This window comes from Erpetoichthys calabaricus, chromosome 9, assembly GCF_900747795.2.
Source record: "Erpetoichthys calabaricus chromosome 9, fErpCal1.3, whole genome shotgun sequence".
Classification (NCBI taxonomy): domain Eukaryota; kingdom Metazoa; phylum Chordata; class Cladistia; order Polypteriformes; family Polypteridae; genus Erpetoichthys; species Erpetoichthys calabaricus.
Genome location: NC_041402.2, coordinates 5,445,825 through 5,466,422, shown reverse-complemented (window position 1 = coordinate 5,466,422; position 20,598 = coordinate 5,445,825). Strand labels below are relative to the sequence as shown.

The window sequence follows — 20,598 nt, the reverse complement described above, 5'->3', positions numbered from 1 at the left end:
GGAGACCTGACTGCAGTGTGCAAAATGATGAAGGGAATTAGTCCAGTGGATCAAGACAGTGACTTTAAAATGAGTTCATCAATAACACGGGGACGCAGTTGGAAACTTAAGGGTAAATGTCACACAAACCTTTTCTTTACACAGAGAACCACAGACACATAGAATAAGCTACCAGGCAGTGTGATAGGCAGTAGGACTTTAAGGACTTTTGCAACTAGAATATCTTTTTTGTAGAATTAAATGGATAAGACTTTCAAGCTTTTAAGACTGGCCAGCTTTGTTGTACTGAAGGGCCTGTTCTCGTCCAGATTGTTCTAATGTTCTGAGCCTGTCACAGTAGGACATGTCTTTAAAAATGCCCTATATAAATAAAATGTTTTATTAGTATTATTAATATTATTATTATTAATACCTGGGATTCACTTGGTTGATCTCCTCTGCACAGCTTCCAGTGCTGCTATGTCTTTTTATATTGTGGTGACCAGAACTGCACACAATACTCCAGGTGTGGTCTTCCTAGTGCTTTATATAAGTCTGAGCAAAACATGCTTTGACTTAAATTCAACAGTTTTTATGATATAATGTATCATTTTATTTAATTTGCCTTTTTATTTACTTCTGTGCATTGCTTAGTCGATGAAAATGTTATGTCAAAATAAGTCCCTAAGTCCTTTTCAGAGGTTGCTTCCTCTCATCTTGTACTTATAACACTGCACAACAATTTTTTTGAAAAGTCTTGCTTCCTGAAAAGTTTTTGCTGATTGTGACAGGTACTACTGGGTATGCACAAATATAGTTTTGGTTTTATTGCATCACGTAGGAACTCTGAGAAACAGACATTTATATGTTTACTGACAATAACATATTTAGTCCCGTTTATGTTTCGCATAAGCTATTAAATTCAACAGAATTAAAAGTGTTTTGCTCCTGATTTCCTTTTGTATTCAATGTCTGGTGCATCACGTTGCAGTGTCCAACAGTAGTCAGTAAGCATTGATAGATTCCAGTTGTCCTGGTATCGTCTCTCCATTGTAGCAATGTCCTGGTGAAACCTTTCACTGTGTTCATCACTGACAGCACCCGGATTTGCGGGGAAGAAGTCCAAGTGTGAGTGGAGGAAATGAATCTTGAGTGACATGTTGCACTTCATTGTCTTGTATGCATTGAGAAGTTTGTCTACCAGCTGAATGTAGTTTGGGGCTCTGTAATTGCCCAGAAAATTGTCAACAACGTCTTTGAAGGCTTTCCAGGCAATTTTTTCCGGCCCAACTAACAGATCTTCAAACCGCTTGTCAGTTATAAAATGTCTGATCTGGGGGCCAACACAAATGCCCTCTTTGATCTTGGCATCAGTTATTCTTGGGAACATCTGTCTTAAATAACGAAAACCTTTGCCTTCCTTGTTCAGTGCTTTCACGAAATTCTTCATGAGTCCCAGTTTTATGTGAAGAGGAGGCAAAAATATCTTTGCCGGATTGACAAGCGATTCATGCGCCACATTTTTCTGTCCTGGAACTAACCTTTTACAGAGTGGCCAGTTGTGTTGTGAATAGCGTGACTCTTTGGCACGGCTGTCCCGTTCACAGATGAGATAACAGTACTTTGTATAGCCGAGCTGCAGTCCTAGTAACAGAGCAACGACTTTAAGATCTCCACAGATATTCCAGTTGTACCTTCTCTACTGGAAGTGCTTCAGCAACAAATCCATATTCTCATACGTTTCTTTCATGTGTGCTGCATAGCCAACAGTTACTGAAGGATAAACGTTGCCATTGTGTAGCAGAACAGCTTTCAGGCTTAACATGGACGAATCAATGAAGAGACGCCACTTTTCCGGGTTGTGATCACAACCCAAGGCCGAGAACAATCCTTCAATGTCACAACAGAAACAGTGACTGTCGACTTGTGCAAAAAATGTGGTTATATCACGATGTCGGCCTTGAAACACAGACATTTACATACTTGGTGACAGCAAACACCATTCCTGCAGTCTCGAACCAAGCAGCTCGGCTTTTGCTTTTGACAGACCCAAATCTCTGACCAAATCGTTCAATTCAGACGGTGTTATCAGATTTGGATCACCTGATAAGCACGGGTCAAAATCCAGGTCAATGTCACCCTCAGTACCCTGCATTGCAGTTTCTTCATCTGGCTCGTCTAAGGTCCAATCCTCTGGTGGTTGTGGAATTGGAAGACTGTCCTCATGTGGCACGGGTCTCATTGCTGAAGGCAGATTAGGAGATTCAGTTGATGACAAATCAGACACATTAGTCAAACAGAAGTAACAGTCCGTCACATGGTCTTTCTGTTCTCGCCATATCATCAGAACAGCAAACAGCATCGTCTTTCGAGGGCCTCTGAGCCAGGATCTCAAACTGACAGCACATGTCGCACAGCAAATGTCAGGCGCCCATTCCTTGTCTTGATCACCAGCTGAAATACAGATGATAAGATTTCTTCACAAGTGCAGTCATCCAACGTCTCTGAGGCGCCACACACAGATATAGCAGAAGGTATCGTGGCTGTTACGACATTGACGAGACACCAAAACGTCTATAGCGTCAAGCTTACTTACTGTTCTATTGCTACAGATACTCTACTTTACTATACTGATACCCTACATACACACTGACTATCGATATTACCCAAAGGAGCAGGATCGGTGTATGCCAGTCACCTTTATAGCATGCGGAGACAGCGTCAAGCTCCTTCAGACCTGCCCAGGATGTCAACTTCTACAGAACAACTTCCAACCTGCCCTGATTCCATGGCTGGACATGCCCAGGCTGCTCAAACCGTTGTTGATAAGTCACTTACGGGAGCGAAAATGTTTGGATACAAATAGAAGAAAAAATCATGACAACACTGAAACGGTACATGATGGGTAAAGTTTGATGTGGTATTCGTGATCAGCCCCCAAAAATCTATAAGAAACACCCAACAGTGTTCAAGAAGTAAAAACTTTGTTGTGCAGTGATGTTCCTTTTCCCCCACATGTAGCACTTTGAACATTTCTACATTAGACTCCATTTTCCAAGTGTTCTCTCAGTTCTGAAGCTTGTCCAGGTCTTTCTGAATTGGTTTTGCTGCCTCTTCAGTGTTTGCAGTTCTCCAATTTTGGTGTCACCTGCGAATTTTACAAGTTTACTAACTACACCAGAATCAGTGGTATTAATATAAATCAAGAAAAATAATGGTCCAAGGACAGAGCCCTGAGGGATGAATGAGGGAGGCTACCAAGAGACCTGTGAGAACTCTGAAGGAGTTACAAGCTACAGTGGAAAGCATTGGAGAGACTGTACAGACAAAAACTGTGCCCAACAGTCACAAAGGGAAAAACAGGCACAGGACATTTTAGCAGAAGGTACATGGGAGACCCTGAAGTCAGCTAAATAAGGTGCTGTGGTCCGATGAGACCCAACTGGAGCTTAGTGGCCATCAGAATAAACAGGACTGAGCCTGCCTGTCTTTTATTATTGCCTTCAATTTTCATCTTTATATTTTAATCTTCCCTTTGTGCACTACTGGGGCGCGAACAGCCACCCTAACCCGACACAGACAGGCAGACACAGGTTCCAGTCCAACACATACAGTTCCTTTACATCTGGGGAGCTCCCCACAGTACAGTACACAAAGCACACCAAAGCCAAGTCCTTTTCTTCTCTTTCTTTCTCTTTTCACCACCTGCACTCCTCTCCCAGCAAGCTTCATCCTCTTCCATCTGACTCTGGCTCCCCAGATGGAGTGAGGTGGCTCCTGGGAATGTTCCAGGTGGCTCATTAATCGGACCTGGAATCACTCCAAAGTGTGGTGAGAACCCAGTGAAGAGCTCTGCAGCCCCCGTGGAACTCAACAGGGCTGTGCCAAACTCCAATTCCCAGCATACCCTGCAAGAATCCACGGTGCCCCAGCTGCCCAGGAGGGCTTCCCTCTAGTGTCCTGGGGAAGTTATTGCCTTGCTGATGCTCTCTACCCCAAGTACTTTCATACAGTTGGCGTCCTGGCCAGATAAAGGCCGTGGGTACCCATCACACCTTATTACGTTATGGTGTTGCTTGCTTGTCTGTTGCCTCCATTGTACACCATTTGGTATACAGTACCTGCTGCATCACGTCTTTAATAAAAATGTGCCATATAAATAAAATGTATTATTATTTTTTAATCATGGTATGCTCTTGGTTGATCTCCTCTGCACAGCTTTAAGTGCTGCTATGTCTTTTTATACTTTGGTGACCAGAACTGCACACAGTACTCCAGGTGTGGCCTTACTAGTGCTTTATATAAGTCTGAGCATAACGTCCCTTGACTTAAATTCAACAGTTTTTTACGATATAAAGTAACATTTTATTTGATTTGCCCAGTGAAGGGCTCTGCAGATCCTCCTGGCAGCCCCAATGGAACCCAACAGGGCTGTGCCAAACTCCAACTCCCAGCATACCCTGCAGGAATCCATGGTGCCCCAGCTGCCCAAGAGAGCTGCCCTCTAGTGTCCAGGAGAAGTTATTGCCTTGCCAATGCTATGTCCCCTGATACTTCCATACAGTTGGCGGTCCCGGCCAGGTAAAGGCCTTGGCCGCCCGTCACACCTTATTACATTATGGTGTTGCTTGCTTGTCTGTTGCCTCCATTGTGCACCGCTTGGTATACCAGCTGCATCAGGTGCAAGGCAAGACCTTTCATTAGATGGGAAGTCGGCCCATTCATGCTCACACCCTCACTCACATTGAGACTCGCATGTTTGCCTAAAACACATGGTTTTGGAATAATGGAGGAAATCAAACAGTTAAATGGGGAAAACATGCAAACACCACACCACTGGGATTAGAATTTAAATATCTTCATGACCAACTCACCCCTGTGCCACCACCATTTATTTTCAGTTTTAATTTTCTTTTTAGCTTTGTAATGTGCTCCACGATGGTGCATTTTGTGAATTTTGTGAAAATGTGAATTTCCCCTTGGGATTAATAAAGTATCTATCTATCTATCTATCTATCTATCTATCTATCTATCTATCTATCTATCTATCTATCTATCTATCTATCTATCTATCTATCTATCTATCTATCTATCTATCTATTATATAGTGCCTTTAGCAATATCTATCTATCTATCTATCTATCTATCTATCTATCTATCTATCTATCTATCTATCTATCTATCTATCTATCTATCTATCTATCTTATATAGTGCCTTTCATATCTATCTATCTATCTATCTATCTATCTATCTATCTATCTATCTATCTATCTATCTATCTATCTATCTATCTATCTTATATAGTGCCTTTCATATCTATCTATCTATCTATCTATCTATCTATCTATCTATCTATCTATCTATCTATCTATCTATCTATCTATCTATCTATCTATCTATCTATCTATCTATCTATCTTATATAGTGCCTTTCATATCTATCTATCTATCTATCTATCTATCTATCTATCTATCTATCTATCTATCTATCTATCTATCTATCTATCTATCTATCTATCTATCTATTTTATATAGTGCCTTTCATATCTATCTATCTATCTATCTATCTATCTATCTATCTATCTATCTATCTATCTATCTATCTATCTATCTATTTTGTTAATAATACCATTGTAGTGGATTGAAGGATGACTGTACGCAAGACCAAAAATAATGGGGGTGCCAACTAGGCAAAACCCCATTTAAAAAGTTGGGACAAAAAATATATGAAATTCATAACAGAAAGGAGTATGCAATGGCACTGTAAGGATCGGCAAGTTGCCACCGTATAGATAGCTCCAAGGCGTCCATGTGACCTTCCTCGTGGCTTGTCAAGTCGCCATCTGCTTGTGGTGACCCTCCTTTATACCAGCTGGACTGGAAAGGGCAGGGCTTCTTTGGCACTGTTGTCCTCAAAGGGGTGTCTTCTCAAGGCTGTGAGGGGAAAAAAGGAGACTGGTAGTGACAGCGCCCCCTCTCATCCCAGGGTGGTATTATCACTTACCTTAGGTGAGCCTAGAAGGTGATTCTTTGACACGCATGTGTGGCAAATTACAAAATATAAGAGGTCTGATTTTTATTCTTTTCTATTAGGAACTGGTGAAACGGCGAAAGGAGTCGAGACTAAGGGAGACGACCGAAATACTAGGCGGCTCTAATCGCTCGCTGAACAAAAGCCAGCACTGCGGTAATCACTTGGAGAAGGAAAACAAACATCTGCAAGAAAAGACCCAGCACCTGAAACAAAAGGTAGGTCAGGTACTCACTAAAGTAAGGGTCCAAATGCAGAGTCAGACCTGCACTGGATTTACAGCAGGTGGGCTCTGGATGACACCTGAGATTCTGCTCACATCATCTGCTTTCATGTTTACTGAATAAAAAGCTAGCAAAAGAGTGAAGGTGTCAGAAACACTACACAATGGCTTTTGGTGACCCCAGAACATTAGAATAATTTTGAAGAGAAGATTCCGGCACGGTGGCGCAGTGGGTAGCACTGCTGCCTCGCAGTTGGGAGACCTGGGGACCTGGGTTCGCTTCCCGGGTCCTCCCTGTATTGAGTTTGCATGTTCTCCCCGTGGCTTTCCTCCGGGCGCTCTGGTTTCCTCCCACAGTCCAAAGAAATGCAGGTTAGGTGGATTGGTGATTCTAAATTGGCCTTGGTGTGTGGGTGTGTTTGTGTGTGTCCTGCGGTGGGTTGGCACCCTGCTTGGGATTGGTTCTTGCCTTGTGCCCTGTGTTGGCTGGGATTGGCTCCAGCAGACCCCCGTGACCCTGTGTTTGGATTCAGCGGGATGAATGGATGGATGGAGATTCCATCAAACCCAATTCTATCCAACTCATTTCTCCATAATAACATCATATTGAGATTTGATGGCCTCCAAAGTCCTATTCTCTACAACAGGGGTCACCAACTCCAGTCCTTGGAGGACCACCATGGCTGCAGGTTTTCATTTTAACCCTTTTTTTTAATGAGTGCCCTGTTTGTGCTGCTAATTAACTTTCAATTTTAATTGAATTGCTTTTTTAAGATTTGTTCCCCTGATTTTCTTCATCGCTCCTCTGAATTGCTTCATTTCCTTCTTTAAATGGCACCCAAACAGAAATGAAATGTGAAGTGAGGGAGCCAACAGAAGACCAACTAAGTCAGGGGTCTCAAACTCCATGCAATTTCACTCCAACCAGCTGCTTAATGAGGTGATGACTTTTTGTCGTTAATTAAACCCGTTCTTTAATTCCGTGGCTTGTTGCTGCTCTCCTGGTGCATCAGCAGACATTTCTGAAATTGCGGATTTTCTCTTCCTAAGAGCGTTCTGTGGACGTTGAAGTCGGAAAAACAATGGGAGACAAAAACACCAATTTCTTTATTCTTGGTGAGAGGAGGCCGGCTGCTGCAGAGCCTGTCAGCTCCAGTGTGTTATAAACCGTCAGCCCGCTCAAAAAAGGAAGTTAGCTCAGTTTTATACCAGTTTCTTTACTAAACAAAATGAGGAAGTATGTCAGTTCAATTTGATATCATGCAGAGTTAGCAAGTAGCTTAAGATGACCCATTAAATCAGTATGTGCAGAAGTACACGGTAGTCAGCATGCCCAAAGTCCCAGGTTCCCCATCCAAATTAGGCTATGGCTAGTTTTACAGAGACAGCACTTTGCAAAACATGTACTTCCTTATTCTTCTGCACCATCAGGGTTACAACACGTCAACGGCTATGTGGCAGTTACAATTTAAGAATCTTTTCTCAGCTTATAAAAGGATTAATGTTATACTGTCGGTTAATGCACAGCACATTGTGAATTTCCCATCGGGATTAATAAAGTATCTATCTATCTATCTATCTATCCATTCTTATTATAGCTTACATTTCAGTTAATAATGTTTTTTTCTTTCTGAACTCTTATAATGTTTTGGGGACCTGAGAAGATTGACATTCCTGAGACCTTCACTTTTCTTTATTTTCAGATATTGTATGATGGACACCAGTTGTTTTGGCTCATTTTGTATCTCATTATTGTTTGCCTGCTAATTATGAAAAAAGAAACAACTGAGGGGTCTGAGTCTTCAAGAGCAAGTTAAATAACATTAATTCAAAAGACGTTAATTAGCAGCAAAAACAGGTCACTCATTAAGAAAGACGGTTAGAATGAAAACCTGCAGCCACGGTGGTCCTCCAGGACCGGACTTGGCAACCCCTGCTCTACGACACTCGATGGTCACTTATTCCACATGTCTGAGGTTCTCTGCTTGAAGAAAAACTTTCATAATAGTAGTCAGTATGACGTAGTGGTCAAGGCTTTGGACTTCTAACCATGAAGGTTGGAGTTTCAAGGTGGCTTTATTTAGTTCTGTTTACACAAGAAAGCATGAAATTTGCCTATTCAGTTGCATCCAATAACAAGACAGAAAATAGAGACATGCAGTGGGTTGGCACCCTGCCTGGGATTGGTTCCTGCCTTGTGCCCTGTGTTGGCTGGGATTGGCTCCAGCAGACCCCCGTGACCCTGTGTTCGGATTCAGCGGGTTGGGAACTGGATGGAAAATAGAGACGGGACAGTTTTAACGTGAGACAGTTTGATGGTGCATATTTGCACAAACATGGTAACAGGTTACATATCAATCCTTAATTATTTTCTCCGATATTCCTTATTAAAATATCGTCGTATGGTACTAGGAAGAAAGGAATTTCTGGAGCGATTTGTGTGGGGTTTCAAGGCGACTCTCCTTCCTGATTTACTGAAGTGAATTTCTACATGTAATGGACATCTGTTGTCAGTTGAGATGATTTCCAGTTCTTTAGTGTTATCCTCTGACATAGGGGTCCTGGAGGACCACCGTGGCTGCAGGTTTTCATTCTAACCCTTTTTTTTTAATGAGTGCCCTGTTTGTGCTGCTGATTAACTTTCAATTTTAATTTAATTGCTTTTTTAAGATGTGTTCCCCTGACTTTCTTCATTTCCTTCTTTAAATGGCACCAAAACAGAAATGAAATGTGAAGTGAGGGAGCCAACAGAAGACCAACTAAGTCAGGGCCTCAAACTCCAACCAATTTCACTCCAACCAGCTGCTTAATGAGGCGCGGATTCTTGTCGTTAATTAAACCCGTTCTTTAATTCCATGGCTTGTTGCTGCTCTCGTGGTGCATTAGCAAACATGTCCGAAATTGTGGATTTTTCTCTTTTCTAAGAGCCCCCTGTTAAAATGTTTTTGGGACCTGAACAGATCGACATTCCTGAGACCTTCATCTTTCTTTATTTTCAGATATTGTATGATGGACACCAGTTGTTTTGGTTCATTTTGTATCTCACTATTGTTTGGCTGCTAATTAAGGAAAAAGAAACAATTAAGGGGTCTGAGTCTTCAAGAACAAAGCAATTAAAATTAATTCAAAAGAAGTTAATTAGCAGCAAAAACAGGGCACTCATTAAGAAAAGGGTTAGAATGAAAACCTGCAGCCACGGTGGTCCTCCAGGACTGGAGCTGGCGACCCCTGCACACACATTTGCCAGATCGCCTACATCAACCCCAATAACTTTGGCTGCATGCTTTATAATCTTCTGGAGCTTGTTTAAATTTTGGTTTGTCAGACCACTAAACCAGGAGAGGTTGTGGGTTCAATTACAAACACCACACCAATAGGAACTGGGTTTAGGATTTAACTATATACATCACCAACCCATCCCTGTACCACCACCATTTATTTTCAGTTTTAATTTTCTTCTTAACTTTGTAATGTGCCCTACGATGGTGTATTTTGTTAATAATACCATTGTAGTGGGTTGAAGGATGACTTTACACAAGACCAAAAATAATTGGGTGCCAACCGGGCAAAACCCCGTTTAATATGTTGCCACAAGAAATACATGAAATTCCTAACAGAAAGGAGTATGTGATGTATGACGATCGGCAAGTTGCTATTATGTGGCTAGCTCCAAGGCGTCCATATGACCTTCCTCGTGGCTTGTCCCACTACTGACACAATACGTGACCATGAACAAGTCACCTCACCTGCCTTGGCTCCAATTCTTGCACACCTTATACAGGCTGAAAGCTGTCTGCTTCTGACAGTACACCATGTCCTGTTCCTAGACTCTCACATCCATGCCAGAAAATCTGAGGTCTCTCTGATAGCTGTTCTTGGGAGAAGGTGTAGGTGGGCGACAGTTTAGCTGGCCAACAGGAGATGGGATTGTATTCTGGCAGCACATAAATCTCATGCACTCCTGGTCTTGCAGTTAGTCTGCTGCGCCAGGAATCAATTTTGTGTGCTGCAGCTAAAGTTGTCTTGGATTCTCTTGCCATATGGACCATCCTTCAGGAGCATAGTGGTGTGGCTGAGGTGTGTGCTCCATTTTCACTAACAAAAATAAACCATATCTTTGCATAGGTTGGTCTTCTTTCTTGCTCTTTTAAAATCATGGATAGAGAGGTATGAAAAGCACTATATAAATAATAGATAGAAAGATAGATAGGAAAGGCACTATATGATAGATAGATAGATAGATAGATAGATAGATAGATAGATAGATAGATAGATAGATAGATGTAAAAGGCACTATATGATAGACAGATATGAAAGGCACTATACAACATAGGTAATTAGATAGATATGAAAGGCACTATATAAGAGAGAGATAGGAAATACTCTATATAACACATAGATGGATAGATGTGAAAGGCACTATATTAGATAGATAGATAGATAGATAGATAGATAGATAGATAGATAGATAGATAGATAGATAGATAGATAGATAGATAGAAAATGCACTATATAATGTAGAGATACAGTGCATCCAGAAAGTATTCCCAGTGCATCACTTTTTCCACATTTTGTTATGTTACAGCCTTATTCCAAATTGGATTAAATTCATTTTTTTCCTCAGAATTCTACACACAACACCCCATTATGACAACGTGAAAAAAGTTTACTTGAGGTTTTTGCAAATTTATTAAAAATAAAAAAACTGAGAAATCACTTGTACATAAGTATTCACAGCCTTTGCCATGAAGCTCGAAATTGAGCTCAGGTGCCTCCTGTTTCCCCTGATCATCCTTGAGATGTTTCTGCAGCTTCATTGGAGTCCACCTGTGGTAAATTCAGTTGACTGGACATGATTTGGAAAGGCACACACCTGTCTATATAAGGTCCCACAGTTGACAGTTCATGTCAGAGCACAAACTAAGCATGAAGTCAAAGGAATTGTATGTAGACCTCTGAGACAGGATTGTCTCGAGGCACAAATCTGGGGAAGGTTACAGAAAACTTTCTGCTGCTTTGAAGGTCCCAATGAGCACAGTGGCCTCCATCATCCATAAGTGGAAGAAGTTCGAAACCACCAGGACTCTTCCTAGAGCTGGCCGGCCATCTAAACTGAGCAATCGGGGGAGAAGGGCCTTAGTCAGGGAGGTGACCAAGAACCTGATAGTCACTCTGTCAGAACTCCAGAGGTCCTCTGTGGAGAGACGAGAACCTTCCAGAAGGACAACCATCTCTGCAGCAATCCACCAATCAGGCCTGTATGGTAGAGTGGCCAGACGGAAGCCACTTCTTAGTAAAAGGCACATGGCAGCCCACCTGGAGTTTGACAAAAGGCACCTGAAGGACTCTCAGACCATGAGAAAGAAAATTCTCTGGTCTGATGAGACAAAGATTGAACTCTTTGGTATGAATGCCAGGCGTCACGTTTGGAGGAAACCAGGCACTGCTCATCACCAGGCCAATACCATCCCTACAGTGAAGCATGGTGGTGGCAGCATCATGCTGTGGGATGTTTACCAGTGGCAGGGACTGGGAGACTAGTCAGGATAAAGGGAAAGATGACTGCAGCAATGTACAGAGACATCCTGGATGAAAACCTGCTCCAGAGCGCTCTTAACCTCAGACTGGGGCGACGGTTCATCTTCCAGCAGGACAACGACCCTAAGCACACAGCCAAGATATCAAAGGAGTGGCTTCAGGACAACTCTGTGAATGTCCTTGAGTGGCCCAGCCAGAGCCCAGACTTGAATATCTCTGGAGAGATCTTAAAATGGCTGTGCACCGACGCTTCCCATCCAACCTGATGGAGCTTGAGAGGTGCTGCAAAGAGGAATGGGCGAAACTGGCCAAGGATAGGTGTGCCAAGCTTGTGGCATCATATTCAACAAGACTTGAGGCTGGAATTGCTGCCAAAGGGGCATCGACAAAGTATTGAGCAACGGCTGTGAATACTTATGGACATGGGATTTCTCAGTTTTTTTATTTTTAATAAATTTGCAAAAACCTCAAGTAAACTTTTTTCACGTTGTCATTATGGGGTGTTGTGTGCAGAATTCTGAGGAAAAAAATGAATTTAATCAATTTTGGAATAAGGCTGTAACATAACAAAATGTGGAAACAGTGATGCGCTGGGAATACTTTCTGGATGCACTGTACATAGGCAGTAAATGTACTACATGAGACAGAGGTACATAGCTAGTAAAAGCAAAATTTAAGAGGTATGTAGACAAGGCACTATAAAGGACAGATAGATAGACAGATAGATAGATAGGAAAGGCACTATATAATGGATAGATAGGAGAGGCAATTGTGAAAGAAAAATTAACTGCTTTCAAGCTACTTAGGGTTAACAGCTGACAAAGCCATTTTGCTCTAACAGCAGGTTACTCAGACAGGTGTCTGTCATAAGACAAGGTGCAGTAAGCTGACCAAAGACAATTTTCAGTTTCTTTAGAAATGCGTCTACTTGACACAGGAAAGATGCCCTTTCCTTCTTCAGGGTCTATCTGACAAGTGATAAAAATAAGAACAGATGGCCCATTAGCGTACTAAAGTAAAATGCTTAACTAAATGATATTATGTTTATTTTTAAGAATTAAGGGGAAGGGGGAGGAAGAATAAATTATAAAAAGCCAATAGAAAAAATGTAACTTTGCTCTTCTGCTTTGCAACATAGAATCCCGTTACTCATCTGTGACTGACTACAAATCTAATTGATTAAACTTGTCCCGTCTTCCTTGGTGGGGTGGGGGTTCTTCCACACAATATATAATAGATAGCTAGATACTATCATAGATATATAAGCATGAAAGGCACTATATAAATAGATGTGAAAGGCACTATATATGATAGAGGCAGATAGCTAGACAAGACAGATAGAAAATGCACTATATAATGTAGACATACACAGGCATAGCTAGGAAAAGCATAATTTAAGAGGTATGTAGAAAAGGTTTGACAAGGCACTATTAAAGATAGATAGGAAAGGCAATATATAATAGGTAGACACTTACATACATAGATAAGCGTGAAAGGCACTATATAAATGGTAGATTATCAAAAGACACAATAGATCATAGATTGACAAAAGACATTACATCATAAATATAAATGAAAGGCGCTATATAAATGATAGATAGATTGACAAAGACACTATATCAGACATAGGTAGCTTGTCAGGCTTAGCTCAGTGATTAGAGAATCAACACATAAAGTGAAGTTTCCTGCAGTTGTTTCAGATTGTCAGTGAAATTTCTACAAAGAGAATTTTTTTCCTGCCAAATGTCATTTATTTGTGTAATGTGCTCTGAGAAATCTCAGATTACACCAGGTTATGGTTATTTTTCTAGCACACACTGTAAAAGGAGCTATATAAAATGCAGACTGCTAATAATTATCTATATTTATTTATTTATTTTGTAATGTAACCCTCAGCTTGGTGAATCTGAAGAGCAGCGTATCAGGGCAGAAAGTACAATCCGAGCTTTGAAAATAGCCCTGGATGAAAAGGAAGAGGAGATGATGGCTTTCCCAAGTTCAAGCAGAGGAACTGAAGATGTCTGGAGGTATATGGCATTAAAATATAAAGTTGAGTTGTATGAAAGGTACAAAAAAAAATACTGCAATCCACCTTTTATCCTTCAGTGCCACATCACCCACAATTAATAATATGAGTGTGACTACACCAAGCCATCATACGTTCTCTGAAAGGAACTTTTATGACATAATGGTGGGCTTGGAAGGAGAAAATCATCCACCCAGTCATTGATTTGACCCGTGTGGCCCAGATTATATGCTTTACCCGGACTGCAGAAAAGCACACAGGTGAAGATGGAAGAGTTGACAAGACTTTAGGGAGCAGTAGTCCTTGTTTCCACCCCTAAAAAAAAAAACTCTTAAAACCCTAAGAAATTCTTTGGTGGATTTTGCAAAATCTCCTGTGAAAGGAATTTTAGTCAGTTTCACAAAACTGTCACTTGCCGCTTGTCCATTTCACTCATCACTATTTAGTAGGCTGCTCTCTTAGGCTCCAGCAACTTATAATGAAGCTACTGCCCCCTTTTGGATATCCACTCAAATAGCAGCTCTACTGGACTCCCTGGCTTGAGTCGAAACACAAAAAGCACACAACAATGGCCGTCCTCCTCTCAGGAATTAAACTTAATTTGTGGTCCTCAGCCACCCACTGGATGGACTTGTTACTTGTACTTCAAAGTAAATCCACATCTCTGCCCATCCCACCGTGCCTTAGTCTTTTTTGATATTACATGTTTATGCTGTAAACTTCATTGTTTTTTTTCCAAATTGCATTTCAGACTGGAGCTTCAACTACAAAAACTGGAAGCTGCCGAAAGAAAATACTCCAGGATGGCGGAGATGCTTCAGTTGAAAGTGGAGGAGTCTGAAGTGGTGAGATGGCCCTTTAGGAAGGAGCTTTTTAAATCTTTCCACAGCCATCAACCCCTGGATCCTCTAAATGTGCCCTCCCAACCCCATGAAAGATGACGTTCAGTTGCTTTTTTTAAGAGTGATTACAATACCTTAATATATGAGAACATAAAGTTTTGAGTTATATTGCAACTCTGACAAAACGGGACACTTTATAACGGTAACAAATGAAAACTAAAATGGCATCACCGAGTACAAGATACGTAAAAAAAATAAAATAGAGAAGTGGAGAAGATAGAAAATTAGAGAAGTCCTCACAGTGTGTGGACTTCAAAGTGTGGCTGACATGGGCAGTGGAGCTGCTGCTCCCTTACTATTGATAAGTGTTGTCAGATAGATTTATAGGGTCATAGTGTCACGTGTGCAGAGAAATTGTGACTTGTATGTGCTAATCGACATACAAGCTGCTCTCTACCTATTTTATATTTTATCTATTATATAGTGCCTTTCATAACTATCTATCAATCGATCTTTCTGTCTGTCATAAAGCACCTTTACTTTCTCTATCTTTTATATAGTGCCTTCCATTTTTCTAACTATAAGTCTGTTATATAGTGCATTTCATATTTAGTTATATGCTATATACTGTAGTGCATTTCATACAAGCTGCTCTCTACCTATTTTATAGTGCTTTTCATTATCTATCTATCTATCTATCTATCTATCTATCTATCTATCTATCTATCTATCTATCTATCTATCTATCTATAGTGCCTTTCATATCTATCTGTCTATCTATCTATTATATAGTGCCGTTCATAACTATCTATCTATCTATAGTGCCTTTCAAATCTATCTATCTATCTATCTATCTATCTATCTATCTATCTATCTATCTATCTATCTATCTATCTATCTATCTATAGTGCCTTTCATATCTATCTATCTATCTATCTATTATATCTATCTATCTATCTTTCTATCTATCTATCTATCTATCTATCTATCTATCTATCTATCTATCTATCTATCTATCTATCTATCTATCTATCTATTATATAGTGCCTTTCATATCTATCTATCTATCTATCATTATATAGTGCCTTTCATAGCTATCTATCAATCAATCTTTCTGTCTGTCATAAAGCACCTTTCCTATCTCTATCTATTATATAGTGCTTTCCATTTTTCTAACTATATGTCTGTTATATAGTGTATTTCATATTTAGTTATATGCTATATAGTGCATTACATATTGGTCTATCAATCCATTATACAGTGACTTCCATTTGTCTATATATCTGTTACATAATACCTTTCATATCTGTTCACATCAGTTTATTATACAGTGCCTTGTAGTTCTGTCTATTATATAGTACATTTCATATTTATCTGTTATATTGTGCCTTTTATTTTGGTTTATCAATTCATTATATAGTGCCTTCCACCTCTATTTATCTATAATAATATAGTGCATTTCTTATCTATTTATATATTTAATGGTCATTACTGTCCAATGTACAGAGTATAGTGAAATCTTAATTACAAGTTCTAATTGACATTTAACATGCTGCCACTCTCTGTTGCCATGATTAGTGAGTAAATTTACTTCCAAAACTCAGTCTTAATTACATGAAAAAAATCTCAGAACTATAGTGCATTTCATATCTGTCTATCAATGTATTATACAGCACCTTCCATTTCTATCTATCTATAATTATATAGTGCCTTTCATATCTCTCTCTAATATGGGTTTTCAGAGTCGTTACTGTCCTGTGCATAGAAGGTCCCATGAAATTCCTACTTGCCTGTATTAATCACGCAGCAGCACGTCCCCACACTGTCCAGCACCTTCATTAGTGAGCAGACCTACTGTATCTCATCTCAAAACTTCTGTCTTCCTTACCCAAAAAATATGAGAAGACACTTTGCAGCCCCATCTACCATTAGGAATCATGTTCATTTAACAGAATTTATCATAAAGTTTAAAAAAAATTCCATCAGCTTTGTTGTAATTGCTTGTCATTCTACCAAGAAAGAAATGTCACCAATCATTTAAAATCGCTGCATCGCAGGTGTTATAACATGCCATTCAGATTGTTAATCCCCTGAAGGCCACAATTTAAATTTTCCTTAATCATCCATAAAGATAAGACAAAATAAGGCCACACCCACTTAGTGGTCATAACACAGACGCAGGCCACACCCTTGCTCTGGCTCCGCCCCTACACCCACCTCACAGTGCCAGCCATATTTTTTTGTGTCAAAGCTCTCACAAGTGCAGCTGTGCCTGTGCTGTGTGGCCTTTAATCAAACATCCCGATGCCATTAGCCGTATTTAAGTTGATTGCTTGGGGCTTGAATACTTGTGTTGCTTTTAGTATTTTAGGCTGCTAAGAGATTTATTCTGTTCATACTTCCTGGTTCCTCCCTGTGTGGATAGCGCTTTGAGTACTGAGAAAAGTACTATATAAATGTAATGAATTATAATAATTATTATTATTATATTTGCTATGCTACAGGAATGGATTTCATAACAACTGTTTTGGTGTTTCACTAATTTTTTTCCAACTCTTCATGTAACTTTCGTGCTTATTTTTCTCATCATGTTACATTTAGCTGGAAAAATGGAAGGAACGAGTCACTCAGCTGGAGGCTAAAATTCAAGAACTCAACCAAGCGGTGATCACAAGAGACAAAGACCTGATGAGAGCCTCTCATGACCAGCCCTTGATCTCGACTGCCATCGAAGACCGGCTAATGAAGCTGGAAGACCTTATCACCAGGTATGTGACGAAACGCAGAGCTCTTCTTTAGATTCTTTTTCAAAGGAGGAACAACATGAGGTCAAAATGCAGCATCGTGATTCCCTTCCCTTGGATATCACTTTGAAGATTAATTTACAGTAGTTTTATAACGGGCGTGACCAAAAGGGGGTGCTCTGGAGCAGACCCTGTGTCCAGAAAGACACAAACACAGGTCCAGATAAGTTAGGAAGAGTCTTTTATTAAAATAGGTGGCTCGGCCCCCTGCTCAGGGTGCTACGCGCCAGCCACTTCACGGCTCTGCCGCATGCGTATGGGGAAGTGGATGTACAATTTAAACAGATTGTTATTTTCATGGGAATTGTTACATATGCATAATAGAACTAACTATTTTACATTACAGCGAGTAATTAACCATACTAAAAAATAGTTAAACGTAATAAATTGAAAGAAAATTATATTTCATGTTGCGTTAGAGGTATTCGTTCCATTATACGTTTTCGTTCTGTTTGGCTTTGAAATTAACATGCTAGTACTCTTTAAAGTTACACTTTGACTGTAAAACTTCAGTAAAAACAATTTTTGGAATTAACTTTTTGTCAATATGGCTTTGAATTTTGATTCCGTGTTTGGATTTTCATTGTGAGAACGCAACGTATAACTGCCCGTGAGTGAATATCGTTTCTTTCTCTCTAATAAATAAAACAACTTTTTCGAATGTTTGTCCCCGTGATTTGTTAATTGTCATAGCAAAAGCTGTTCTAACGGGAAACTGCTAACGTTTTAATACGAATGGCATATCAAGATCTCCTTTGGGGTCTAATTTTATCCGCTGAAGATGTACTCCTTTACCTTTCTTGTCGCCTGTTAAAATTTTAAATATCAGAATTGTTCGACCAATTTTCAATACAACTAATCTTGTCCTATTGCATAGCCCATCACTCAGACATAAAGTACGCAATTACATTACAATACGTAATGTAATTCGAACAGTAATTCGGCTTGTGGAAGACCATATGGTGTTAACGGTTGTAGATATTCTTCATGATATTGTAAGTTGATGTTTTCATCTTCCGTACCATTACCACCAACTGTTTCAGCACAGTCTATCGATTCGTATTTAATCAATTTGCCGTGTAACCGATCGACAATTTTCACGTTAATTTGTTTGACTTCATCGTTTCTCGGTTCTAGGATTGCCCGTGTACTCATTTCTTCTGTTGATAACCCTTCAGGATGAAATTCTTCAATACGATTTGGACATAATAAGTCTTTTATCGAGAACTTAAAAGTGAAGAAAACATAAAAATATATAAGAGCTTAGAGAGCAGGAACTGTGTCTGACATAAGTATTCAAACCAACGAGAGGTGAGAGGACCGTGGGCATGTTTGAATATGGTTGATAGGAGGGAGTGACTTGAAAAAATCTCATGGCTAAAGTCTCATCTTGTGCGACTTGAAATTATTTCTTGTCTCGTCTGAGGATTTCCTTTTATAATAGAGAGAAAATGTGATAAGTCCACAATGAAGTCAGTAGGAACATTTAAAACGCTCCAACTTTCCGAATGTTACGCCAGGCTGACATCTTTTCACTTGCATTGTTTGTAGCCCCGACTGAATAAGCGAATCCTTTTGGATCTTCCAGTGGGGCAGTGCCAGTGTGTTTAGTGCTCACGCCGAATTAATCTGTGTCCTCTCAGACCCGTGCTTAAAACGTTAATGCTTTACGATCAAAATGTGTTTCTCACATTACAGGTCACCCATCCTCTGAAACAGGATTAACGGAGCTCAGAGCAACCCACCGCCACCCTGCAGATCTTGTTGTTTAATATTGGCCTGTCATAATCACTGCTGCAAACAAAGTGCTGCTACAAAGTGGGGAATAAAACTGGCAGAGACTATCAGTCGGAACCTCTGCTCAATTCCATTTTCTGTAAGGCTGGTACTTTCAAGGGCAGTCATGTTCATTCCGTGTAGGGGTCTGGTAGACTTTGCTGATGAACTGTGTCTGACAAAAGCATTCACACCAATGAGAGATGAGAGGACCGCGGGTGAGGGCCGTTAACCGGAAATGTTTGAGAGGATGGTGAGACTTGAAAAAATCTCTTGGAAATAGTCTCGTCTCAAGATTTTCTTTTATAATAGAGAGATAACACAAAATGTACAAGGGAGGGCAAGGGTAAGGAGTCATCAGGTTGTCAAATTGGAAAAATAGCAAAACCTATGCCCCTCTGTGCCAACCCGTACCCATCTCCCCTATAAAAAGTATTGGCAGTTTTCACATTTTCTTGCTACAACAACACTAGAACTTTGAATACCAGTGGATTTAATTTGGCTTTTTGGAAAGAAAGTTGCTCCTTAATGTCAAAGTGAAAAGTGCAAAGTGACCTAAAACAATTAAAAATATGCCCTCTGGTTTGTGTTTTGTTAGTATTCACCCCCTTTTAAAATGACACATCCCTGGTGTAGCCGGTTGGTTATTAGTTCAGTGGAGGTCACCTGTCTGGGGTGTCACTTGATTGTATGTTCTGGAGGTGAGTCAGTATGGCAGTGTTGTGGAGAAAAAACATCAGAAAAATCAAGCAGAGTCTTCAGAGAGGCAGTCAGAATGTAAGACTTTACTGCACAACATAGAAAACAACTGCAGAGCACATAAAGCCTGTCTCAGTTCATGAAACGAGACCCGGGTGTCCAAAGAGCCACAAATACAGTGCATCCGGAAAGTATTCCCAGCGCTTCATCACTTTTTCCACATTTTGTTATGTTACAGCCTTATTCCAAAATGGATTAAATTCATGTTTTTCCTCAGAATTCTACACACAACACCCCATAATGACAATGTGAAAAAAGTTTACTTGAGGTTTTTGAAAATTTATTAAAAATAAAACAACTGAGAAATCCCATGTCCATAAGTATTCACAGCCTTTGCTCAATACTTTGTCGATGCCCCTTTGGCAGCAATTCCAACCTCAAGTCTTGTTGAATATGATGCCACAAGCTTGGCACACCTATCCTTGGCCAGTTTCACCCATTCCTCTTTGCAGCAACTCTCAAGCTCCATCAGGTTGGATGGGAAGCGTCGGTGCACAGCCATTTTAAGATCTCTCCAGAGATGTTCAATCGGATTCAAGTCTGGGCTCTGGCTGGGCCACTCAAGGACATTCACAGAGTTGTCCTGAAGCCACTCCTTTGATATCTTGGCTGTGTGCTTA

At 40.2% G+C, this 20,598-nt stretch overlaps 1 protein-coding gene across 1 annotated transcript; it reads left to right on the top strand.

The window, feature by feature from the left end:
* The first annotated feature begins 3,223 nt into the window (after positions 1 to 3,223).
* On the top strand, positions 3,224 to 19,157 carry LOC127529127 (golgin subfamily A member 6-like protein 6). Its single transcript, XM_051931669.1, has 6 exons — positions 3,224 to 3,298; positions 6,073 to 6,228; positions 13,668 to 13,798; positions 14,549 to 14,642; positions 17,241 to 17,407; positions 19,142 to 19,157. The coding sequence occupies exons 1-6, from the start codon at positions 3,224 to 3,226 to the stop codon at positions 19,155 to 19,157; spliced, it is 639 nt and encodes a 212-aa protein (XP_051787629.1).
* The last annotated feature ends 1,441 nt before the right edge of the window (positions 19,158 to 20,598 follow it).

Bases quoted from the DNA above. Each gene is read 5' to 3' on its own strand.
- LOC127529127 (XM_051931669.1), top strand. From the start codon at position 3,224: ATGAGGGAGGCTACCAAGAGACCTGTGAGAACTCTGAAGGAGTTACAA. The intron at 13,799-14,548 runs GTATATGGCATT...ATTGCATTTCAG, and splicing joins GGAACTGAAGATGTCTGGAG to ACTGGAGCTTCAACTACAAA. The intron at 14,643-17,240 runs GTGAGATGGCCC...TGTTACATTTAG, and splicing joins AAGTGGAGGAGTCTGAAGTG to CTGGAAAAATGGAAGGAACG.